Source organism: Salvelinus alpinus, chromosome 6 (genome assembly GCF_045679555.1).
Source record: "Salvelinus alpinus chromosome 6, SLU_Salpinus.1, whole genome shotgun sequence".
Classification (NCBI taxonomy): Eukaryota; Metazoa; Chordata; class Actinopteri; order Salmoniformes; family Salmonidae; genus Salvelinus; species Salvelinus alpinus.
Window position 1 is genome coordinate 93,209,396 of NC_092091.1, and position 18,427 is coordinate 93,227,822.

General features: G+C 46.9%; 1 protein-coding gene across 1 annotated transcript in view; it reads right to left on the reverse strand.

The window, feature by feature from the left end:
• The window catches only part of LOC139577793 (thioredoxin-like), a 28,487-nt gene extending 18,595 nt beyond the window's left edge, over window positions 1-9,892 (reverse strand). The window contains exon 1 of the mRNA XM_071404966.1: window positions 9,734-9,892. Coding sequence (XP_071261067.1) covers window positions 9,734-9,757 — 24 coding nt within the window. The 5' untranslated portion in view covers window positions 9,758-9,892. The remainder of the gene's footprint in view (window positions 1-9,733) is intronic.
• Window positions 9,893-18,427: the final 8,535 nt, after the last annotated feature.

An 18,427-nucleotide genomic window follows, 5' to 3' on the forward strand; every position in this document is an offset into this window, starting at 1 on the left:
CTGCAGCGTTTTAGATGCCAACGAATGGGGCATGTAGCTGCTCAGTGGAAAGGAAATGAAAAGACGTTCCCAGGGTGGAAGAGCACATGATTACGGTGAACGAGGAAGCATGGGAAGGTTAAGTGCTGTAATTGTGGGAGAAGAACACAATGCAGTATTTGGTGGATGCCAGGTGCAGAGAAAGGCTCAGAGAGGATAGAGAGGCTCAGAGAGGATAGAGAGGCTCAGAGAGGATAGAGAGGCTCAGAGAGGATAGAGAGGATAGAGGGGCTCAGAGAGGATAGAGGGGCTCAGAGAGGATAGAGAGGCTCAGAGAGGATAGAGAGGCTCAGAGAGGATAGAGAGGATAGAGAGGCTCAGAGAGGATAGAGAGGCTCAGAGAGGATAGAGAGGCTCAGAGAGGATAGAGAGGATAGAGGGGCTCAGAGAGGATAGAGGGGCTCAGAGAGGATAGAGGGGCTCAGAGAGGATAGAGAGGATAGAGAGGCTCAGAGAGGATAAAGAGGCTCAGAGAGGATAGAGAGGCTCAGAGGGGCTCAGAGAGGATAGAGAGGCTCAGAGAGGATAGAGAGGCTCAGAGAGGATAGAGAGGCTCAGAGAGGATAGAGAGGATAGAGAGGCTCAGAGAGGATAGAGAGGCTCAGAGAGGATAGAGAGGCTCAGAGAGGATAGAGAGGCTCAGAGAGGATAGAGAGGCTCAGAGAGGATAGAGAGGCTCAGAGAGGATAAAGAGGCTCAGAGAGGATAGAGAGGATAGAGGGGCTCAGAGAGGATAGAGAGGCTCAGAGAGGCTCAGAGAGGATAGAGGGGCTCAGAGAGGATAGAGGGGCTCAGAGAGGATAGAGGGGCTCAGAGAGGATAGAGAGGCTCAGAGAGGATAGAGAGGATAGAGAGGCTCAGAGAGGATAGAGAGGCTCAGAGAGGATAGAGAGGCTCAGAGAGGATAGAGAGGATAGAGGGGCTCAGAGAGGATAGAGGGGCTCAGAGAGGATAGAGGGGCTCAGAGAGGATAGAGGGGCTCAGAGAGGATAGAGGGGCTCAGAGAGGATAGAGAGGATAGAGAGGCTCAGAGAGGATAAAGAGGCTCAGAGAGGATAGAGAGGCTCAGAGGGGCTCAGAGAGGATAGAGAGGCTCAGAGAGGATAGAGAGGCTCAGAGAGGATAGAGAGGCTCAGAGAGGATAGAGAGGATAGAGAGGCTCAGAGAGGATAGAGAGGCTCAGAGAGGATAGAGAGGCTCAGAGAGGATAGAGAGGCTCAGAGAGGATAGAGAGGCTCAGAGAGGATAGAGAGGCTCAGAGAGGATAGAGAGGCTCAGAGAGGATAAAGAGGCTCAGAGAGGATAGAGAGGATAGAGGGGCTCAGAGAGGATAGAGGGGCTCAGAGAGGCTCAGAGAGGATAGAGGGGCTCAGAGAGGATAGAGGGGCTCAGAGAGGATAGAGGGGCTCAGAGAGGAGACAGAGGTTCAGAGAGGATAGGGAGGCTCAGAGAGGATAGAGGGGCTCAGAGAGGATAGAAGGGCTCAGAGAGGATAGAGGGGCTCAGAGGGGCTCAGAGAGGATAGAGGGGCTCAGAGAGGATAGAGGGGCTCAGAGAGGAGACAGAGGTTCAGAGAGGATAGGGAGGCTCAGAGAGGATAGAGGGGCTCAGAGAGGATAGAAGGGCTCAGAGAGGATAGAAGGGCTCAGAGAGGATAGAGGGGCTCAGAGAGGATAGAGGGGCTCAGAGAGGATAGAGGGGCTCAGAGAGGATAGAAGGGCTCAGAGAGGATAGAGGGGCTCAGAGAGGATAGAGAGGCTCAGAGAGGATAGAGAGGCTCAGAGAGGATAGAGGGGCTCAGAGAGGATAGAGAGGCTCAGAGAGGATAGAGGGGCTCAGAGAGGATAGAGAGGCTCAGAGAGGATAGAGAGGCTAAGAGAGGCTCAGAGAGGATAGAGAGGCTCAGAGATATAGAATCAGTCATGATGTGCAGAATTAGTCAGACCAAGAGTGACATAGAATCATGAATAACAGTGGCACAGTGGTCTAAAGCACTGCATCTCAGTGCTAGAGGCGTCACTACATACCCTGGTTCGATTCCAGGCCGTATCACAACCCGGCCGTGATTGGGAGTCCCATAGGGCGGCGCACAATTGGCCGAGCGTCGTCCGGGTTTGGCCCCGGGGGTTAAGCCGTCATTGTAAATAAGAAATGTGTTCTTAACTGACTTGCCTCGTTAAAATAAAACGTTCAATAAAATAAATTAAGTCACACCATGAGTGACATCACACCCCAACGCAGTAGGTAGTGGCACGCACCTCCATGATACCATAGAAGAAGACGCAGTCATTTCCTGTTGGATGGTACTACAGGCTTGCACCAAGGGTCAGGATAAAGCTGAGTCTGAAAGTTGAAGTGGCATGTTTTTGGGGAGGGGTGGGTGGACCCTGTAGTGACGCCTTTTGGCTGATCCATCTGAGGTTTCAGGGTGGCTGAAGACAGAGTTGGGTGCTGTGGAATCGGTGAAGGTAACCACAAGTGGTCTTGTGATAATTGTTTGTGTTTCTGCACGTCAGAGGGAGAAGGCGTTCCGCGTTAAACAAATGGGAAGCAGGAGATGTGAATTGTTTCGCTCTCAAGAAAAGGGCGCCATTGAAAGGAGTGATTACTGGGGTTGCGGTAAATGTAAAAGTTGATCAACTGAAGGGGAAGATTCCCTGGTGTTTGTGATGCTCGTCGTTTGGTACGACGCAGACACGGGGGCATGACTCAGACAGGGTGGCGATCGAATAATGAAACAGAAGAGTCATTGTCTGTTCTTTTGAGTTTTGATGTTGAGTCTTTGCCTCACAAAGCGACGGTAGGGTATATAAGTTATCAATGTACCAGATTTTGTGCCGAATACAATACGTTGTTACAGGTGTCCAGCTGATGGGCAGGTGGCAGCAGTGTGTAGGAGGGAGGTTACTTGGTGTGAGAAGTGTGCAGAAGGGAATGAGACAAAGGAATGTGTAGCATTGGGGAAAGTAGTGGTATGTGTTAATTGTCGAGGTGCCCATGGGGCCTGGGGATCAGAAATGTCCCGTGGTTAATTGTCGAGGTGCCCATGGGGCCTGGGGATCAGAAACGTCCCGTGGTTAATTGTCGAGGTGCCCATGGGGCCTGGGGATCAGAAACGTCCCGTGGTTAATTGTCGAGGTGCCCATGGGGCCTGGGGATCAGAAACGTCCCGTGGTTAATTGTCGAGGTGCCCATGGGGCCTGGGGATCAGAAACGTCCCGTGGTTAATTGTCGAGGTGCCCATGGGGCCTGGGGATCAGAAACGTCCCGTGGTTAATTGTCGAGGTGCCCATGGGGCCTGGGGATCAGAAACGTCCCGTGGTTAATTGTCGAGGTGCCCATGGGGCCTGGGGATCAGAAACGTCCCGTGGTTAATTGTCGAGGTGCCCATGGGGCCTGGGGATCAGAAACGTCCCGTGGTTAATTGTCGAGGTGCCCATGGGGCCTGGGGATCAGAAACGTCCCGTGGTTAATTGTCGAGGTGCCCATGGGGCCTGGGGATCAGAAACGTCCCGTGGTTAATTGTCGAGGTGCCCATGGGGCCTGGGGATCAGAAACGTCCCGTGGTTAATTGTCGAGGTGCCCTTGGGGCCTGGGGATCAGAAACGTCCCGTGGTTAATTGTCGAGGTGCCCATGGGGCCTGGGGATCAGAAACGTCCCGTGGTTAATTGTCGAGGTGCCCATGGGGCCTGGGGATCAGAAACGTCCCGTGGTTAATTGTCGAGGTGCCCATGGGGCCTGGGGATCAGAAACGTCCCGTGGTTAATTGTCGAGGTGCCCATGGGGCCTGGGGATCAGAAACGTCCCGTGGTTAATTGTCGAGGTGCCCATGGGGCCTGGGGATCAGAAATGTCCCGTGGTTAATTGTCGAGGTGCCCATGGGGCCTGGGGATCAGAAATGTCCCGTGGTTAATTGTCGAGGTGCCCATGGGGCCTGGGGATCAGAAATGTCCCGTGGTTAATTGTCGAGGTGCCCATGGGGCCTGGGGATCAGAAATGTCCCGTGGTTAATTGTCGAGGTGCCCATGGGGCCTGGGGATCAGAAATGTCCCGTGGTTAATTGTCGAGGTGCCCATGGGGCCTGGGGATCAGAAATGTCCCGTGGTTAATTGTCGAGGTGCCCATGGGGCCTGGGGATCAGAAATGTCCCGTGGTTAATTGTCGAGGTGCCCATGGGGCCTGGGGATCAGAAACGTCCCGTGGTTAATTGTCGAGGTGCCCATGGGGCCTGGGGATCAGAAACGTCCCGTGGTTAATTGTCGAGGTGCCCATGGGGCCTGGGGATCAGAAACGTCCCGTGGTTAATTGTCGAGGTGCCCATGGGGCCTGGGGATCAGAAACGTCCCGTGGTTAATTGTCGAGGTGCCCATGGGGCCTGGGGATCAGAAACGTCCCGTGGTTAATTGTCGAGGTGCCCATGGGGCCTGGGGATCAGAAATGTCCCGTGGTTAATTGTCGAGGTGCCCATGGGGCCTGGGGATCAGAAATGTCCCGTGGTTAATTGTCGAGGTGCCCATGGGGCCTGGGGATCAGAAATGTCCCGTGGTTAATTGTCGAGGTGCCCATGGGGCCTGGGGATCAGAAACGTCCCGTGGTTAATTGTCGAGGTGCCCATGGGGCCTGGGGATCAGAAACGTCCCGTGGTTAATTGTCGAGGTGCCCATGGGGCCTGGGGATCAGAAACGTCCCGTGGTTAATTGTCGAGGTGCCCATGGGGCCTGGGGATCAGAAACGTCCCGTGGTTAATTGTCGAGGTGCCCATGGGGCCTGGGGATCAGAAACGTCCCGTGGTTAATTGTCGAGGTGCCCATGGGGCCTGGGGATCAGAAACGTCCCGTGGTTAATTGTCGAGGTGCCCATGGGGCCTGGGGATCAGAAACGTCCCGTGGTTAATTGTCGAGGTGCCCATGGGGCCTGGGGATCAGAAATGTCCCGTGGTTAATTGTCGAGGTGCCCATGGGGCCTGGGGATCAGAAACGTCCCGTGGTTAATTGTCGAGGTGCCCATGGGGCCTGGGGATCAGAAACGTCCCGTGGTTAATTGTCGAGGTGCCCATGGGGCCTGGGGATCAGAAACGTCCCGTGGTTAATTGTCGAGGTGCCCATGGGGCCTGGGGATCAGAAACGTCCCGTGGTTAATTGTCGAGGTGCCCATGGGGCCTGGGGATCAGAAACGTCCCGTGGTTAATTGTCGAGGTGCCCATGGGGCCTGGGGATCAGAAACGTCCCGTGGTTAATTGTCGAGGTGCCCATGGGGCCTGGGGATCAGAAATGTCCCGTGGTTAATTGTCGAGGTGCCCATGGGGCCTGGGGATCAGAAATGTCCCGTGGTTAATTGTCGAGGTGCCCATGGGGCCTGGGGATCAGAAACGTCCCGTGGTTAATTGTCGAGGTGCCCATGGGGCCTGGGGATCAGAAACGTCCCGTGGTTAATTGTCGAGGTGCCCATGGGGCCTGGGGATCAGAAACGTCCCGTGGTTAATTGTCGAGGTGCCCATGGGGCCTGGGGATCAGAAACGTCCCGTGGTTAATTGTCGAGGTGCCCATGGGGCCTGGGGATCAGAAACGTCCCGTGGTTAATTGTCGAGGTGCCCATGGGGCCTGGGGATCAGAAACGTCCCGTGGTTAATTGTCGAGGTGCCCATGGGGCCTGGGGATCAGAAACGTCCCGTGGTTAATTGTCGAGGTGCCCATGGGGCCTGGGGATCAGAAACGTCCCGTGGTTAATTGTCGAGGTGCCCATGGGGCCTGGGGATCAGAAACGTCCCGTGGTTAATTGTCGAGGTGCCCATGGGGCCTGGGGATCAGAAACGTCCCGTGGTTAATTGTCAAGGTGCCCATGGGGCCTGGGGATCAGAAACGTCCCGTGGTTAATTGTCGAGGTGCCCATGGGGCCTGGGGATCAGAAACGTCCCGTGGTTAATTGTCGAGGTGCCCATGGGGCCTGGGGATCAGAAACGTCCCGTGGTTAATTGTCGAGGTGCCCATGGGGCCTGGGGATCAGAAACGTCCCGTGGTTAATTGTCGAGGTGCCCATGGGGCCTGGGGATCAGAAACGTCCCGTGGTTAATTGTCGAGGTGCCCATGGGGCCTGGGGATCAGAAACGTCCCGTGGTTAATTGTCGAGGTGCCCATGGGGCCTGGGGATCAGAAACGTCCCGTGGTTAATTGTCGAGGTGCCCATGGGGCCTGGGGATCAGAAACGTCCCGTGGTTAATTGTCGAGGTGCCCATGGGGCCTGGGGATCAGAAACGTCCCGTGGTTAATTGTCGAGGTGCCCATGGGGCCTGGGGATCAGAAATGTCCCGTGTGAGAGAGATGCAGGTTGAGGTTTCCCAGGGTCAGAGTAGTGCAGAAGTTGTCATATGCTGAGGCAGTGTAGAAAGTAGAGGAAGACGGGTCAAAGGGGGAGATGATCCTGAGAGAAGTAGATATGTACCAGTACAGAGGGATAAACCAACACGTGATATAAGTTTCAGTAAGACTGGACTTTCAGCGTTTAAAGCCAACGGTTATCAACTGAACTGCAGGGACGGATCGTAAGTCACAGAGAATAGAGGTTGTGGTGGCAGCTGCAGAGACGTACTTGGGTGTACGAGAGAAAAGAGAGGTATTTGGGTGTACGAGATTTGACATCAGGGTGTGTTGAGCAGTGGTGTCCTGTCTTTTCAGACTGTTGGCCTGAGGTACGACTAGATGGATTTAAATAGTGGAGTAGGGTTAGATGGTAGGGTATATAAATAGTGGAGTAGGGTTAGATGGTAGGGTATATAAATAGTGGAGTAGGGTTAGATGGTAGGGTATATAAATAGTGGAGTAGGGTTAGATGGTAGGGTATTTAAATAGTGGAGTAGGGTTAGATGGTAGGGTATATAAATAGTGGAGTAGGGTTAGATGGTAGGGTATTTAAATGAGTGGAGTAGGGTTAGATGGTAGGGTATATAAATAGTGGAGTAGGGTTAGATGGTAGGGTATATAAATAGTGGAGTAGGGTTAGATGGTAGGGTATATAAATAGTGGAGTAGGGTTAGATGGTAGGGTATATAAATAGTGGAGTAGGGTTAGATGGTAGGGTATATAAATAGTGGAGTAGGGTTAGATGGTAGGGTATATAAATAGTGGAGTAGGGTTAGATGGTAGAGTATATAAATAGTGGAGTAGGGTTAGATGGTAGGGTATTTAAATAGTGGAGTAGGGTTAGATGGTAGGGTATATAAATAGTGGAGTAGGGTTAGATGGTAGGGTATATAAATAGTGGAGTAGGGTTAGATGGTAGGGTATATAAATAGTGGAGTAGGGTTAGATGGTAGAGTATATAAATAGTGGAGTAGGGTTAGATGGTAGGGTATTTAAATAGTGGAGTAGGGTTAGATGGTAGGGTATATAAATAGTGGAGTAGGGTTAGATGGTAGGGTATATAAATAGTGGAGTAGGGTTAGATGGTAGGGTATATAAATAGTGGAGTAGGGTTAGATGGTAGGGTATATAAATAGTGGAGTAGGGTTAGATGGTAGGGTATATAAATAGTGGAGTAGGGTTAGATGGTAGAGTATATAAATAGTGGAGTAGGGTTAGATGGTAGGGTATATAAATAGTGGAGTAGGGTTAGATGGTAGGGTATATAAATAGTGGAGTAGGGTTAGATGGTAGGGTATATAAATAGTGGAGTAGGGTTAGATGGTAGGGTATTTAAATAGTGGAGTAGGGTTAGATGGTAGGGTATATAAATAGTGGAGTAGGGTTAGATGGTAGGGTATTTAAATAGTGGAGTAGGGTTAGATGGTAGGGTATATAAATAGTGGAGTAGGGTTAGATGGTAGGGTATATAAATAGTGGAGTAGGGTTAGATGGTAGGGTATATAAATAGTGGAGTAGGGTTAGATGGTAGGGTATATAAATAGTGGAGTAGGGTATATAAATAGTGGAGTAGGGTTAGATGGTAGGGTATATAAATAGTGGAGTAGGGTTAGATGGTAGGGTATATAAATAGTGGAGTAGGGTTAGATGGTAGGGTATATAAATAGTGGAGTAGGGTTAGATGGTAGGGTATATAAATAGTGGAGTAGGGTTAGATGGTAGGGTATATAAATAGTGGAGTAGGGTTAGATGGTAGGGTATATAAATAGTGGAGTAGGGTTAGATGGTAGGGTATATAAATAGTGGAGTAGGGTTAGATGGTAGGGTATATAAATAGTGGAGTAGGGTTAGATGGTAGGGTATATAAATAGTGGAGTAGGGTTAGATGGTAGGGTATTTAAATAGTGGAGTAGGGTTAGATGGTAGGGTATATAAATAGTGGAGTAGGGTTAGATGGTAGGGTATATAAATAGTGGAGTAGGGTTAGATGGTAGGGTATATAAATAGTGGAGTAGGGTTAGATGGTAGGGTATTTGTTGATGTATTTCTTAAAGCTAATTATAAAGGGAGGTACACCGTCTACACACCAGTCTAGTAGGTGGCGGTAACGCAACATGTATTGGATGCCAAGCGCCGACCTTAAACCTCATCGAAGAAGAAGAACGGCGGTGCAGAGTATAGAATGAATGAGCAGGCCGACTAACGGGGCTAAATGTCGGATCGGATAAATCTTTACTTTAGTTCTGTGTTTGGCGATAGGGTTAGCTAACTAATATACTCATCCTTGGCACATGATTCTTTGATCTGAGGTGAACACAATTTGAGCCACGTGGGACGGGGCATATTGCCTCTGCTAGTTATCCATTGCATGGACCAAGCACATCGTTGAAACAAATCAAACACAGGGTTAGATAGTTAGATAACGTTATCTGTCTAATGTACAGAGTGACATAAGACGGAGACATGCTAAACCGGCTAGCTAGCTAGCTTTCCTTAACTTTTCGACTAGCTAATTCACTTTGCCTAAGCAGACAAAACTACAAAATGTAGCTAAACTGGCTAGCTAGCATGTTAGCTAGCTCTGACTCAGTTTGACTTGCTGTAATGCAACTATAGTAAAATAAAAACCCTTTGCTAAATCACACCAACCATTCATTGTATATAGCTAGCAGTTGTTGCCTCAACGTTTATTAAACAATGTTACAACCTCACGGCCTGTCAGATACGGACTATGTAGGGCTCAAAGTAACACGTGAATTACTATGCAGTATTGCCGTTTAAGGCCGGGGCCCACGCTTGTTTGCATAAAACCGGAGACGGACGACTCGTTGTGAATATCTCATATTAGCATGTCGTTCTAGCTAACTGTTCTCATACAAATAAAAACCAACTAAAATTGTTAGCTGTATACAAAAGCGATGTATTAAATAATGATCGTGTTTTTAATAGTATCGTTTCGATTAGAGTTGTATTTTTAAATGGTGAGATCTCAACATGGCGAATATGGTTTGGGTGAACCGACTGCCCCTCACTAGACGACCTCTGATTCTACCAGGACCATAACGTTAGCCAGTTATCGCAATTGAAAAATGTACATTTGAATTAAAATGTAAATTTGTGCATCTGTCAAGTCTCTAACTAAAGTAACTAGCGAACGTTAGTTAGTTTTATTGAGGACCAAAACATGCTAAAACGGTCTAGCGGGAGGTTTGCAACAACGTGTTGTCTGATTCTCGCCTAATCTAACTAGCTACAGTAAACTTTGCCGTTAGCCAAACGCTAACAATAGCTAAATCGATATGGGCAAATACCCCCTTTCAAAGGAACGGCATCTCACCTTATCTTCGATTATGATGATCATGTTGATAGATAGTTTAGCGACGGTGACAGTCCTTACTGCTGGCGTATTTCCTCCCTGGTTGTCTGTTTCGAGCAGCGGCACTGTGAACCACGCAAGCTGAGCGGGACAGCCCGTTATGCAGGGGCGGGTTATGTAAATGTCATTTCAGAACAATCCTGCCCCCCCCCTCTCCACGCTATTTTGTTCCGCCACATTCATGGTGTGTGTCTACAACAGACAGTTGTAGTCATTCTCGACAAGCTCTGTCTCTCAGTTAAATTAGCCTACTGTTGCATAGCAGTCATACGACCGTAAGGTTGCACCTGTTCTTCAGACACAAGCAGTAATGTGAAGAGTAGTTATTATTATTAGTCAAGTAAACCCCCTGAACAGGACGCGAGTCAATCACAGTGTTCCATTCTAGTTCACCAAGACAGTGGTATACTGACAGCCCCGTGTAGTGTTCCATTCTAGTTCATCAAGACAGTGGTATACTGACAGCCCCATGTAGTGTTCCATTCTAGTTCATCAAGACAGTGGTATACTGACAGCCCCATGTAGTGTTCCATTCTAGTTCATCAAGACAGTGGTATACTGACAGCCCCATGTAGTGTTCCATTCTAGTTCATCAGGACAGTGGTATACTGACAGCCCCATGTAGTGTTCCATTCTAGTTCATCAAGACAGTGGTATACTGACAGCCCCATGTAGTGTTCCATTCTAGTTCATCAAGACAGTGGTATACTGACAGCCCCATGTAGTGTTCCATTCTAGTTCATCAGGACAGTGGTATACTGACAGCCCCATGTAGTGTTCCATTCTAGTTCATCAAGACAGTGGTATACTGACAGCCCCATGTAGTGTTCCATTCTAGTTCATCAGGACAGTGGTATACTGACAGCCCCATGTAGTGTTCCATTCTAGTTCATCAAGACAGTGGTATACTGACAGCCTCATGTAGTGTTCCATTCTAGTTATTTTGGTTCATCAAGACAGGTGCCCCTTTGATGCTGCTGCAGCTCAAGCTGTTACCCCTAAACACACACACACACACACACACACACACACACACACACACACACACACACACACACACACTGATCTACGTTCAGTTTTGCATTGTAATGAAGGATCTATGGGTTGTATAACTGATCCTAGACCTGGTATTAGGAGCCTGTAATGAAGGATCTATGGGTTGTATAACTGATCCTAGACCTGTTATTAGGGGGAAACAAACTTCTACACTTCACACCCTAAATCCTCTCATCTTCCTGTTGACCGCATCCTGGTTGGTCCACACATCAAGGGGCGGTTGGGCTGTGTTACCGTAGAGACGAGGGGAGAGGAGGGGCACTACACTGTGTCAGAAGAACCAAATGTGATTCTAATCAGAGGTGTTTTGAAATGATTATCAAAGAGTGTTTAATTAATGCAAGCTCGCCTGAATGGACATGAACATGAAAAGAGAATCCCTATAAACAAGCATTGCACGCACGCACACACACACACACACACACACAGACACACACACACAGACACACACACACACACACACACACACACACACACACACACACACACACACACACACACACACACACACACAGAGACACACACACACACACACACACACACACACACATCTGAAGGGAGAGGATATGGAGTCCTTCATGTACAACACCAATACATTCAAACAAAGGAACACCTTATTGAACAGAGTTTAAACACTGAGGACAGAACACCTTATTGAACAGAGTTTAAACACTGAGGACAGAGAACACCTTATTGAATAGAGTTTAAACACTGAGGACGGAGAACACCTTATTGAACAGAGTTTAAACACTGAGGACGGAACACCTTATTGAACAGAGTTTAAACACTGAGGACAGAACACCTTATTGAACAGAGTTTAAACACTGAGGACAGAGAACACCTTATTGAATAGAGTTTAAACACGGAGGACGGAACACCTTATTGAACAGAGTTTAAACACTGAGGACGGAACACCTTATTGAACACCTTATTGAACAGAGTTTAAACACTGAGGACGGAACACCTTATTGAACAGAGTTTAAACACTGAGGAGGGAACACCTTATTGAACAGAGTTTAAACACTGAGGACGGAACACCTTATTGAATAGAGTTTAAACACTGAGGACGGAACACCTTATTGAACAGAGTTTAAACACTGAGGACAGAGAACACCTTATTGAACAGAGTTTAAACACTGAGGACAGAGAACACCTTATTGAATAGAGTTTAAACACTGAGGACGGAACACCTTATTGAACAGAGTTTAAACACGGAGGACGGAACACCTTATTGAACAGAGTTTAAACACTGAGGACGGAGAACACCTTATTGAACACCTTATTGAATAGAGTTTAAACACTGAGGACGGAACACCTTATTGAACAGAGTTTAAACACTGAGGACGGAACACCTTATTGAACAGAGTTTAAACACTGAGGAAGGAACACCTTATTGAATAGAGTTTAAACACTGAGGACGGAGAACACCTTATTGAACAGAGTTTAAACACCGAGGAAGGAACACCTTATTGAACAGAGTTTAAACACCGAGGAAGGAACACCTTATTGAATAGAGTTTAAACACTGAGGAGGGAACACCTTATTGAACACCTTATTGAATAGAGTTTAAACACTGAATCGTATTTTAGCTCTGTGTGTCAGAGAGACCCTCCCCTATAGGTTCAGGTTTTGCGGCCGGAGTCCGCACCTTTGGGGGGGGTACTGTCACGCCCTGACCTTAGTTCCTTGTTTATGTCTCTATTTTGGTTTGGTCAGGGCGTGAGTTGGGGTGGGCATTCTATGTTTTGTATTTCTAGGTGTTTGGCCTGGTGTGGTTCTCAATCAGAGGCAGCTGTCTATTGTTGTCTCTGATTGAGAACCATACTTAGGTAGCCTCATTCCCACCTGTGTTGGTGGGTAGTTGTTTTCTGTTTTGTGTATTGCACCTTGCACAGAACTGTTCGTTTGTCGCTTTGTTGTTTTTGTTCAAGTGTTTGTATTTATTAAAAGTATTATGAACACTTACCACGCTGCATCATGGTCCTCTTCTCCTTCTCCCGACGACGTTCGTTACACTGTGGTGAAGATGTCTGTGATTTGGCCAGTCAGCCCTCACATACTAGATGGTGTGCATGTCTGTTTGTGTGTGTTGCGTGTGTGTGTTTGCCTGCACTTGAATGGATGTGAGAGGCAGGTGTCTATGTTAATGGTGGTGAGAGGCAGGTGTCTATGTTAATGGTGGTGAGAGGCAGGTGTCTATGTTAATGTGTTTTCATATCTCCTTCATCCACTCTGCCATTCAACTGTCTCGTGAATAAATAAAAGACACAGAGAGAAACAGAAAGAGAGAGGGAGGGGGGGAGGAGGTTAGGAGAGAGGGAGAGAGAGGGGAGGTTAGGAGAGAGAGAGAGAGGGAGAGCGAGAGGAGGTTAGGAGAGAGAGAGAGAGGTTAGGAGAGAGAGAGAGAGGAGGTTAGGAGAGAGGGAGAGAGAGGAGGTTAGGAGAGAGAGAGAGGAGGTTAGGAGAGAGAGAGAGAGGAGGTTAGGAGAGAGAGAGAGAGAGGAGGTTAGGAGAGAGGGAGGAATTGAAGAGAAAAAGAGACATAGAGAGGGGACAAAAAGTAGGAGAGAGAATTCTAACCAGGGTAGAAAATAGCTATTAAAACCCCACCTCTGTGTGTGTGTGTGTGTGTGTGTGTGTGTGTGTGTGTGTGTGTGTGTGTGTGTGTGTGTGTGTGTGTGTGTGTGTGTGTGTGTGTGTGTGTGTGTGTGTGTGTGTGTGTGTGTGTGTGTGTGTGTGTCAGTGGCGTGTATTCATGCCAAGGGAAGCCCCCCCCCAAAAAAATATATTTTCAAAATAATTTATCTTTAGTGTTTCTGCGTTTCTGAATTTTCCTTCTATTGGCAAGAAACTGAATGTATCTCACCGAAGAAAGAATCAGAGTGAGCGAAACAGCGCCCCTCTGCCTCTCTATGTGTAGACCATGTATCTGATGCTGTGTGGTCCAAACGAGTATGACATTGTTGCCGACCTATAGCATTGAAGCCAGCGAGTATTTAGCCTCCGTTGATATATATATATATATTTTTCAAATAATAGCCAATCAACGTTGACCTCAACAGTGAATGGTCCTGGCACACCCCCAAAAAATGTTAAGGGAAGCCATCTTGGATTTGGCCAATCACATCGAGAGCATATGTCATTGACATAAACTCGTTGTGTTGTTGTCTTCCGGTGACAAGCTAGCCAGCTAAAATAGGTCCTTTCTTAAATTAGCCATGGATGGAGATAGGGGTTTGGACTTGTGGTTTTACTTAAATTCTCCATACTGGCAAATGATTATAACTTCGATTCTGATCCAACCATTAATTCATACATTGTTGTGCTCCTGGCCTGAGAGGATGGAAGTTAAATATGTAGCTAGATGTAGAAGGCTAATGTTAACTAGCTAACGTTGCCCATGAATGGAAGTTCAATAAGTAACGTTAGCTAGATGTAGAAGGCTAATGTTAACTAGCTAACGTTGTCCATGAATGGAAGTTAGGCTAGCGAACAAGCATTTTAGCCATGTAGCCTAGGACAACAAACAAAAAAAGATTGTACTTTATGACCTTTATCACTTCACCAGATGAATTCATGAACTTCTTGGACGAAAAGATCATGATCATTGGAAAGCAAATTACGGACTCGTCTTTGAATCTGTGTATTTCTCCAAAACTCTGTTGTCCTGAGTCTGCACAACACTGCCAGGACCTCGGATCAAGGGAGACACTCAAGTTTTATTTAAATCCTGTATCTCTGAAAATAGTAATGGCCTCTAAACCTTCCAGCTGCCTACTGGACACTATTCCAACTAAACTACTGAAAGAGCTACTTCCTGTGCTTAGCCCTCCTATGTTGAACATAATAATCAGGTCCCTATCCACCGGATGTGTACCAAACTCACTAAAAGTGGCAGTAATAAAGCCTGTCTTGAAAAAGCCAAACCTTGACTCAGAACAAAAAAAATAAATAAACAAGTTTGGCTTATATCGAATCTCCCATTCCTCTCAACATTTTTGGAAAAAGCTGTTGCGCAGCAACTCACTGCCTTCCTGAAGATAAATAATGTATACGAAATGCTTCAGTCTGGTTTTAGACCCCATCATAGCACTGAGACTGCACTTGTGAAGGTGGTAAATTACCTTTTAATGGCGTCAGACCGAGGCTCTGCATCTGTCCTCATGCTCCTAGACCTTAGTGCTGCCTTTGATACCATCGATCACCACATTCTTTTGGAGAGATTGGAAACCCAAATTGGTCTACACCGACAAGTTCTGGCCTGGTTTAGATCTTATCTATCGGAAAGATATCAGTTTGTCTCTGTGAATGGTTTGTCCTCTGGACCCTGATCTCCCTTTTGATGAACATATCAAGAATATGTCAAGGGCAGCTCTTTCCATCTTTGTAACATTGCAAAAATGTGAAACGTCCTGTCCAGAAATGATGCAGAAAAATGTATCCATGCTTTTGTCACTTCTAGGTTAGACTACTGCAATGCTCTACTCTCCGGCTACACGGATAAAACACTAAATAAACTTCAGTTAGTGCTAAATACGGCTGCTAGAATCTTGACTAGAACCAACCAAATTCAATCACATTACTCCAGTGCTAGCCTCTCTACACTGGCTTCCTGGCTAGGGTTGATTTCAAGGTTTTACTGCTAACCTACAAAGCATTACATGGGCTTGCTCCTACCTATCTTTCCGATTTGGTCCTGCCGTACATACCTACACGTACGCTACGGTCACAAGACGTAGGCCTCCTTACTGTCCCTAGAATTTCTAAGCAAACAGCTGGAGGCCGGGCTTTCTCCTATAGAGCTCCATTTTTATGGAATGGTCTTCCTACCCATGTGAGAGATGCAGACTCGGTCTCAACCTTTAAGACTCATCTCTTCAGTAGGTCCTATGATTGAGTGTAGTCTGGCCCAGGGATGTGAAGGTGAACAGAAGGACACTGGAGCGACGAAACGCCCTTGCTGTCTCTGCCTGGCCGGTTCCCCTCTCTCCACTGGGATTCTCTGCCTCTAACCCTATTACAGGGGCTGAGTCACTGACGTGATCTCCATTGTGATTCTCTTTCATGCCGTCCCTAGGAGGGGTGTGTTACGTCGTGCCAGGCTTTTTTCACTAAAACTCGACTTGAATGGGTTGAGTCACTGCTGTGCTCTTCCTGTCTGGTCTTGCGCCCCCCTCGGGCTTGTGCAGTGGAGGAGACCTGCTGTGCACTTCCTGTCTGGTCTTGCGCCCCCCTCGGGCTTGTGCAGTGGAGGAGATCTGCTGTCTCGACCTCTGAATGCTCGGCTATGAAAAGCTTTGTCATTATGGGGTACTATGGTGTAGATTTGATCAAGGAAGAAAAACGATTGAATCCATTTTAGAATAAGGCTGTAATGTAAAAAAATAATAATAATAAAGTTTGAATGCACTGTATATCACGGTGTCAAGGCATATGAACTAACAGGTTATAGAAAGAAAAAAATACGCAATTATCACAACACACATAGGTTGTTATATGGCTTATTTTACTGGCTTGGCTTCTACAGGGATTTTACCCAGAACCCACTGGATGCAGATTGGTGTCTAGCTGTAGGCTAGTTGTCTAGTGATATTGGTGTCTAGCTGTAGGCTAGTTGTCTAGTGATATTGGTGTCTAGCTGTAGGCTAGTTGTCTAGTGATATTGGTGTCTAGCTGTAGACTAGTTGTCTAGTGATATTGGTGTCTAGCTGTAGACTAGTTGTCTAGTGATATTGGTGTCTAGCTGTAGGCTAGTTGTCTAGTGATATTGGTGTCTAGCTGTAGGCTAGGTGTCTAGTGATATTGGTGTCTAGCTGTAGGCTAGTTGTCTAGTGATATTGGTGTCTAGCTGTAGGCTAGTTGTCTAGTGATATTGGTGTCTAGCTGTAGGCTAGTTGTCTAGTGATATTGGTGTCTAGCTGTAGGCTAGTTGTCTAGTGATATTGGTGTCTAGCTGTAGGCTAGTTGTCTAGTGATATTGGTGTCTAGCTGTAGACTAGTTGTCTAGTGATATTGGTGTCTAGCTGTAGACTAGTTGTCTAGTGATATTGGTGTCTAGCTGTAGACTAGTTGTCTAGTGATATTGGTGTCTAGCTGTAGACTAGTTGTCTAGTGATATTGGTGTCTAGCTGTAGACTAGTTGTCTAGTGATATTGGTGTCTAGCTGTAGACTAGTTGTCTAGTGATATTGGTGTCTAGCTGTAGACTAGTTGTCTAGTGATATTGGTGTCTAGCTGTAGGCTAGTTGTCTAGTGATATTGGTGTCTAGCTGTAGGCTAGTTGTCTAGTGATATTGGTGTCTAGCTGTAGACTAGTTGTCTAGTGATATTGGTGTCTAGCTGTAGACTAGTTGTCTAGTGATATTGGTGTCTAGCTGTAGGCTAGTTGTCTAGTGATATTGGTGTAGCTGTAGGCTAGTTGTCTAGTGATATTGGTGTCTAGCTGTAGGCTAGTTGTCTAGTGATATTGGTGTCTAGCTGTAGGCTAGTTGTCTAGTGATATTGGTGTCTAGCTGTAGGCTAGTTGTCTAGTGATATTGGTGTCTAGCTGTAGGCTAGTTGTCTAGTGATATTGGTGTCTAGCTGTAGGCTAGTTGTCTAGTGATATTGGTGTCTAGCTGTAGGCTAGTTGTCTAGTGATATTGGTGTCTAGCTGAAGGCTAGTTGTCTAGTGATATTGGTGTCTAGTTGTCTAGTGATATTGGTGTCTAGCTGTAGGCTAGTTGTCTAGTGATATTGGTGTCTAGCTGTAGTCTAGTTGTCTAGTGATATTGGTGTCTAGCTGTAGGCTAGTTGTCTAGTGATATTGGTGTCTAGCTGTAGTCTAGTTGTCTAGTGATATTGGTGTCTAGCTGTAGACTAGTTGTCTAGTGATATTGGTGTCTAGCTGTAGACTAGTTGTCTAGTGATATTGGTGTCTAGCTGTAGGCTAGTTGTCTAGTGATATTGGTGTCTAGCTGTAGGCTAGTTGTCTAGTGATATTGGTGTCTAGCTGTAGGCTAGTTGTCTAGTGATATTGGTGTCTAGCTGTAGGCTAGTTGTCTAGTGATATTGGTGTCTAGCTGTAGGCTAGTTGTCTAGTGATATTGGTGTCTAGCTGTAGGCTAGTTGTCTAGTGATATTGGTGTCTAGCTGTAGGCTATTTGTCTAGTGATATTGGTGTCTAGCTGTAGGCTAGTTGTCTAGTGATATTGGTGTCTAGCTGTAGGCTAGTTGTCTAGTGATATTGGTGTCTAGCTGTAGACTAGTTGTCTAGTGATATTGGTGTCTAGCTGTAGTCTAGTTGTCTAGTGATATTGGTGTCTAGCTGTAGGCTAGTTGTCTAGTGATATTGGTGTCTAGCTGTAGGCTAGTTGTCTAGTGATATTGGTGTCTAGCTGTAGACTAGTTGTCTAGTGATATTGGTGTCTAGCTGTAGGCTAGTTGTCTAGTGATATTGGTGTCTAGCTGTAGACTAGTTGTCTAGTGATATTGGTGTCTAGCTGTAGGCTAGTTGTCTAGTGATATTGGTGTCTAGCTGTAGGCTAGTTGTCTAGTGATATTGGTGTCTAGCTGTAGACTAGTTGTCTAGTGATATTGGTGTCTAGCTGTAGGCTAGTTG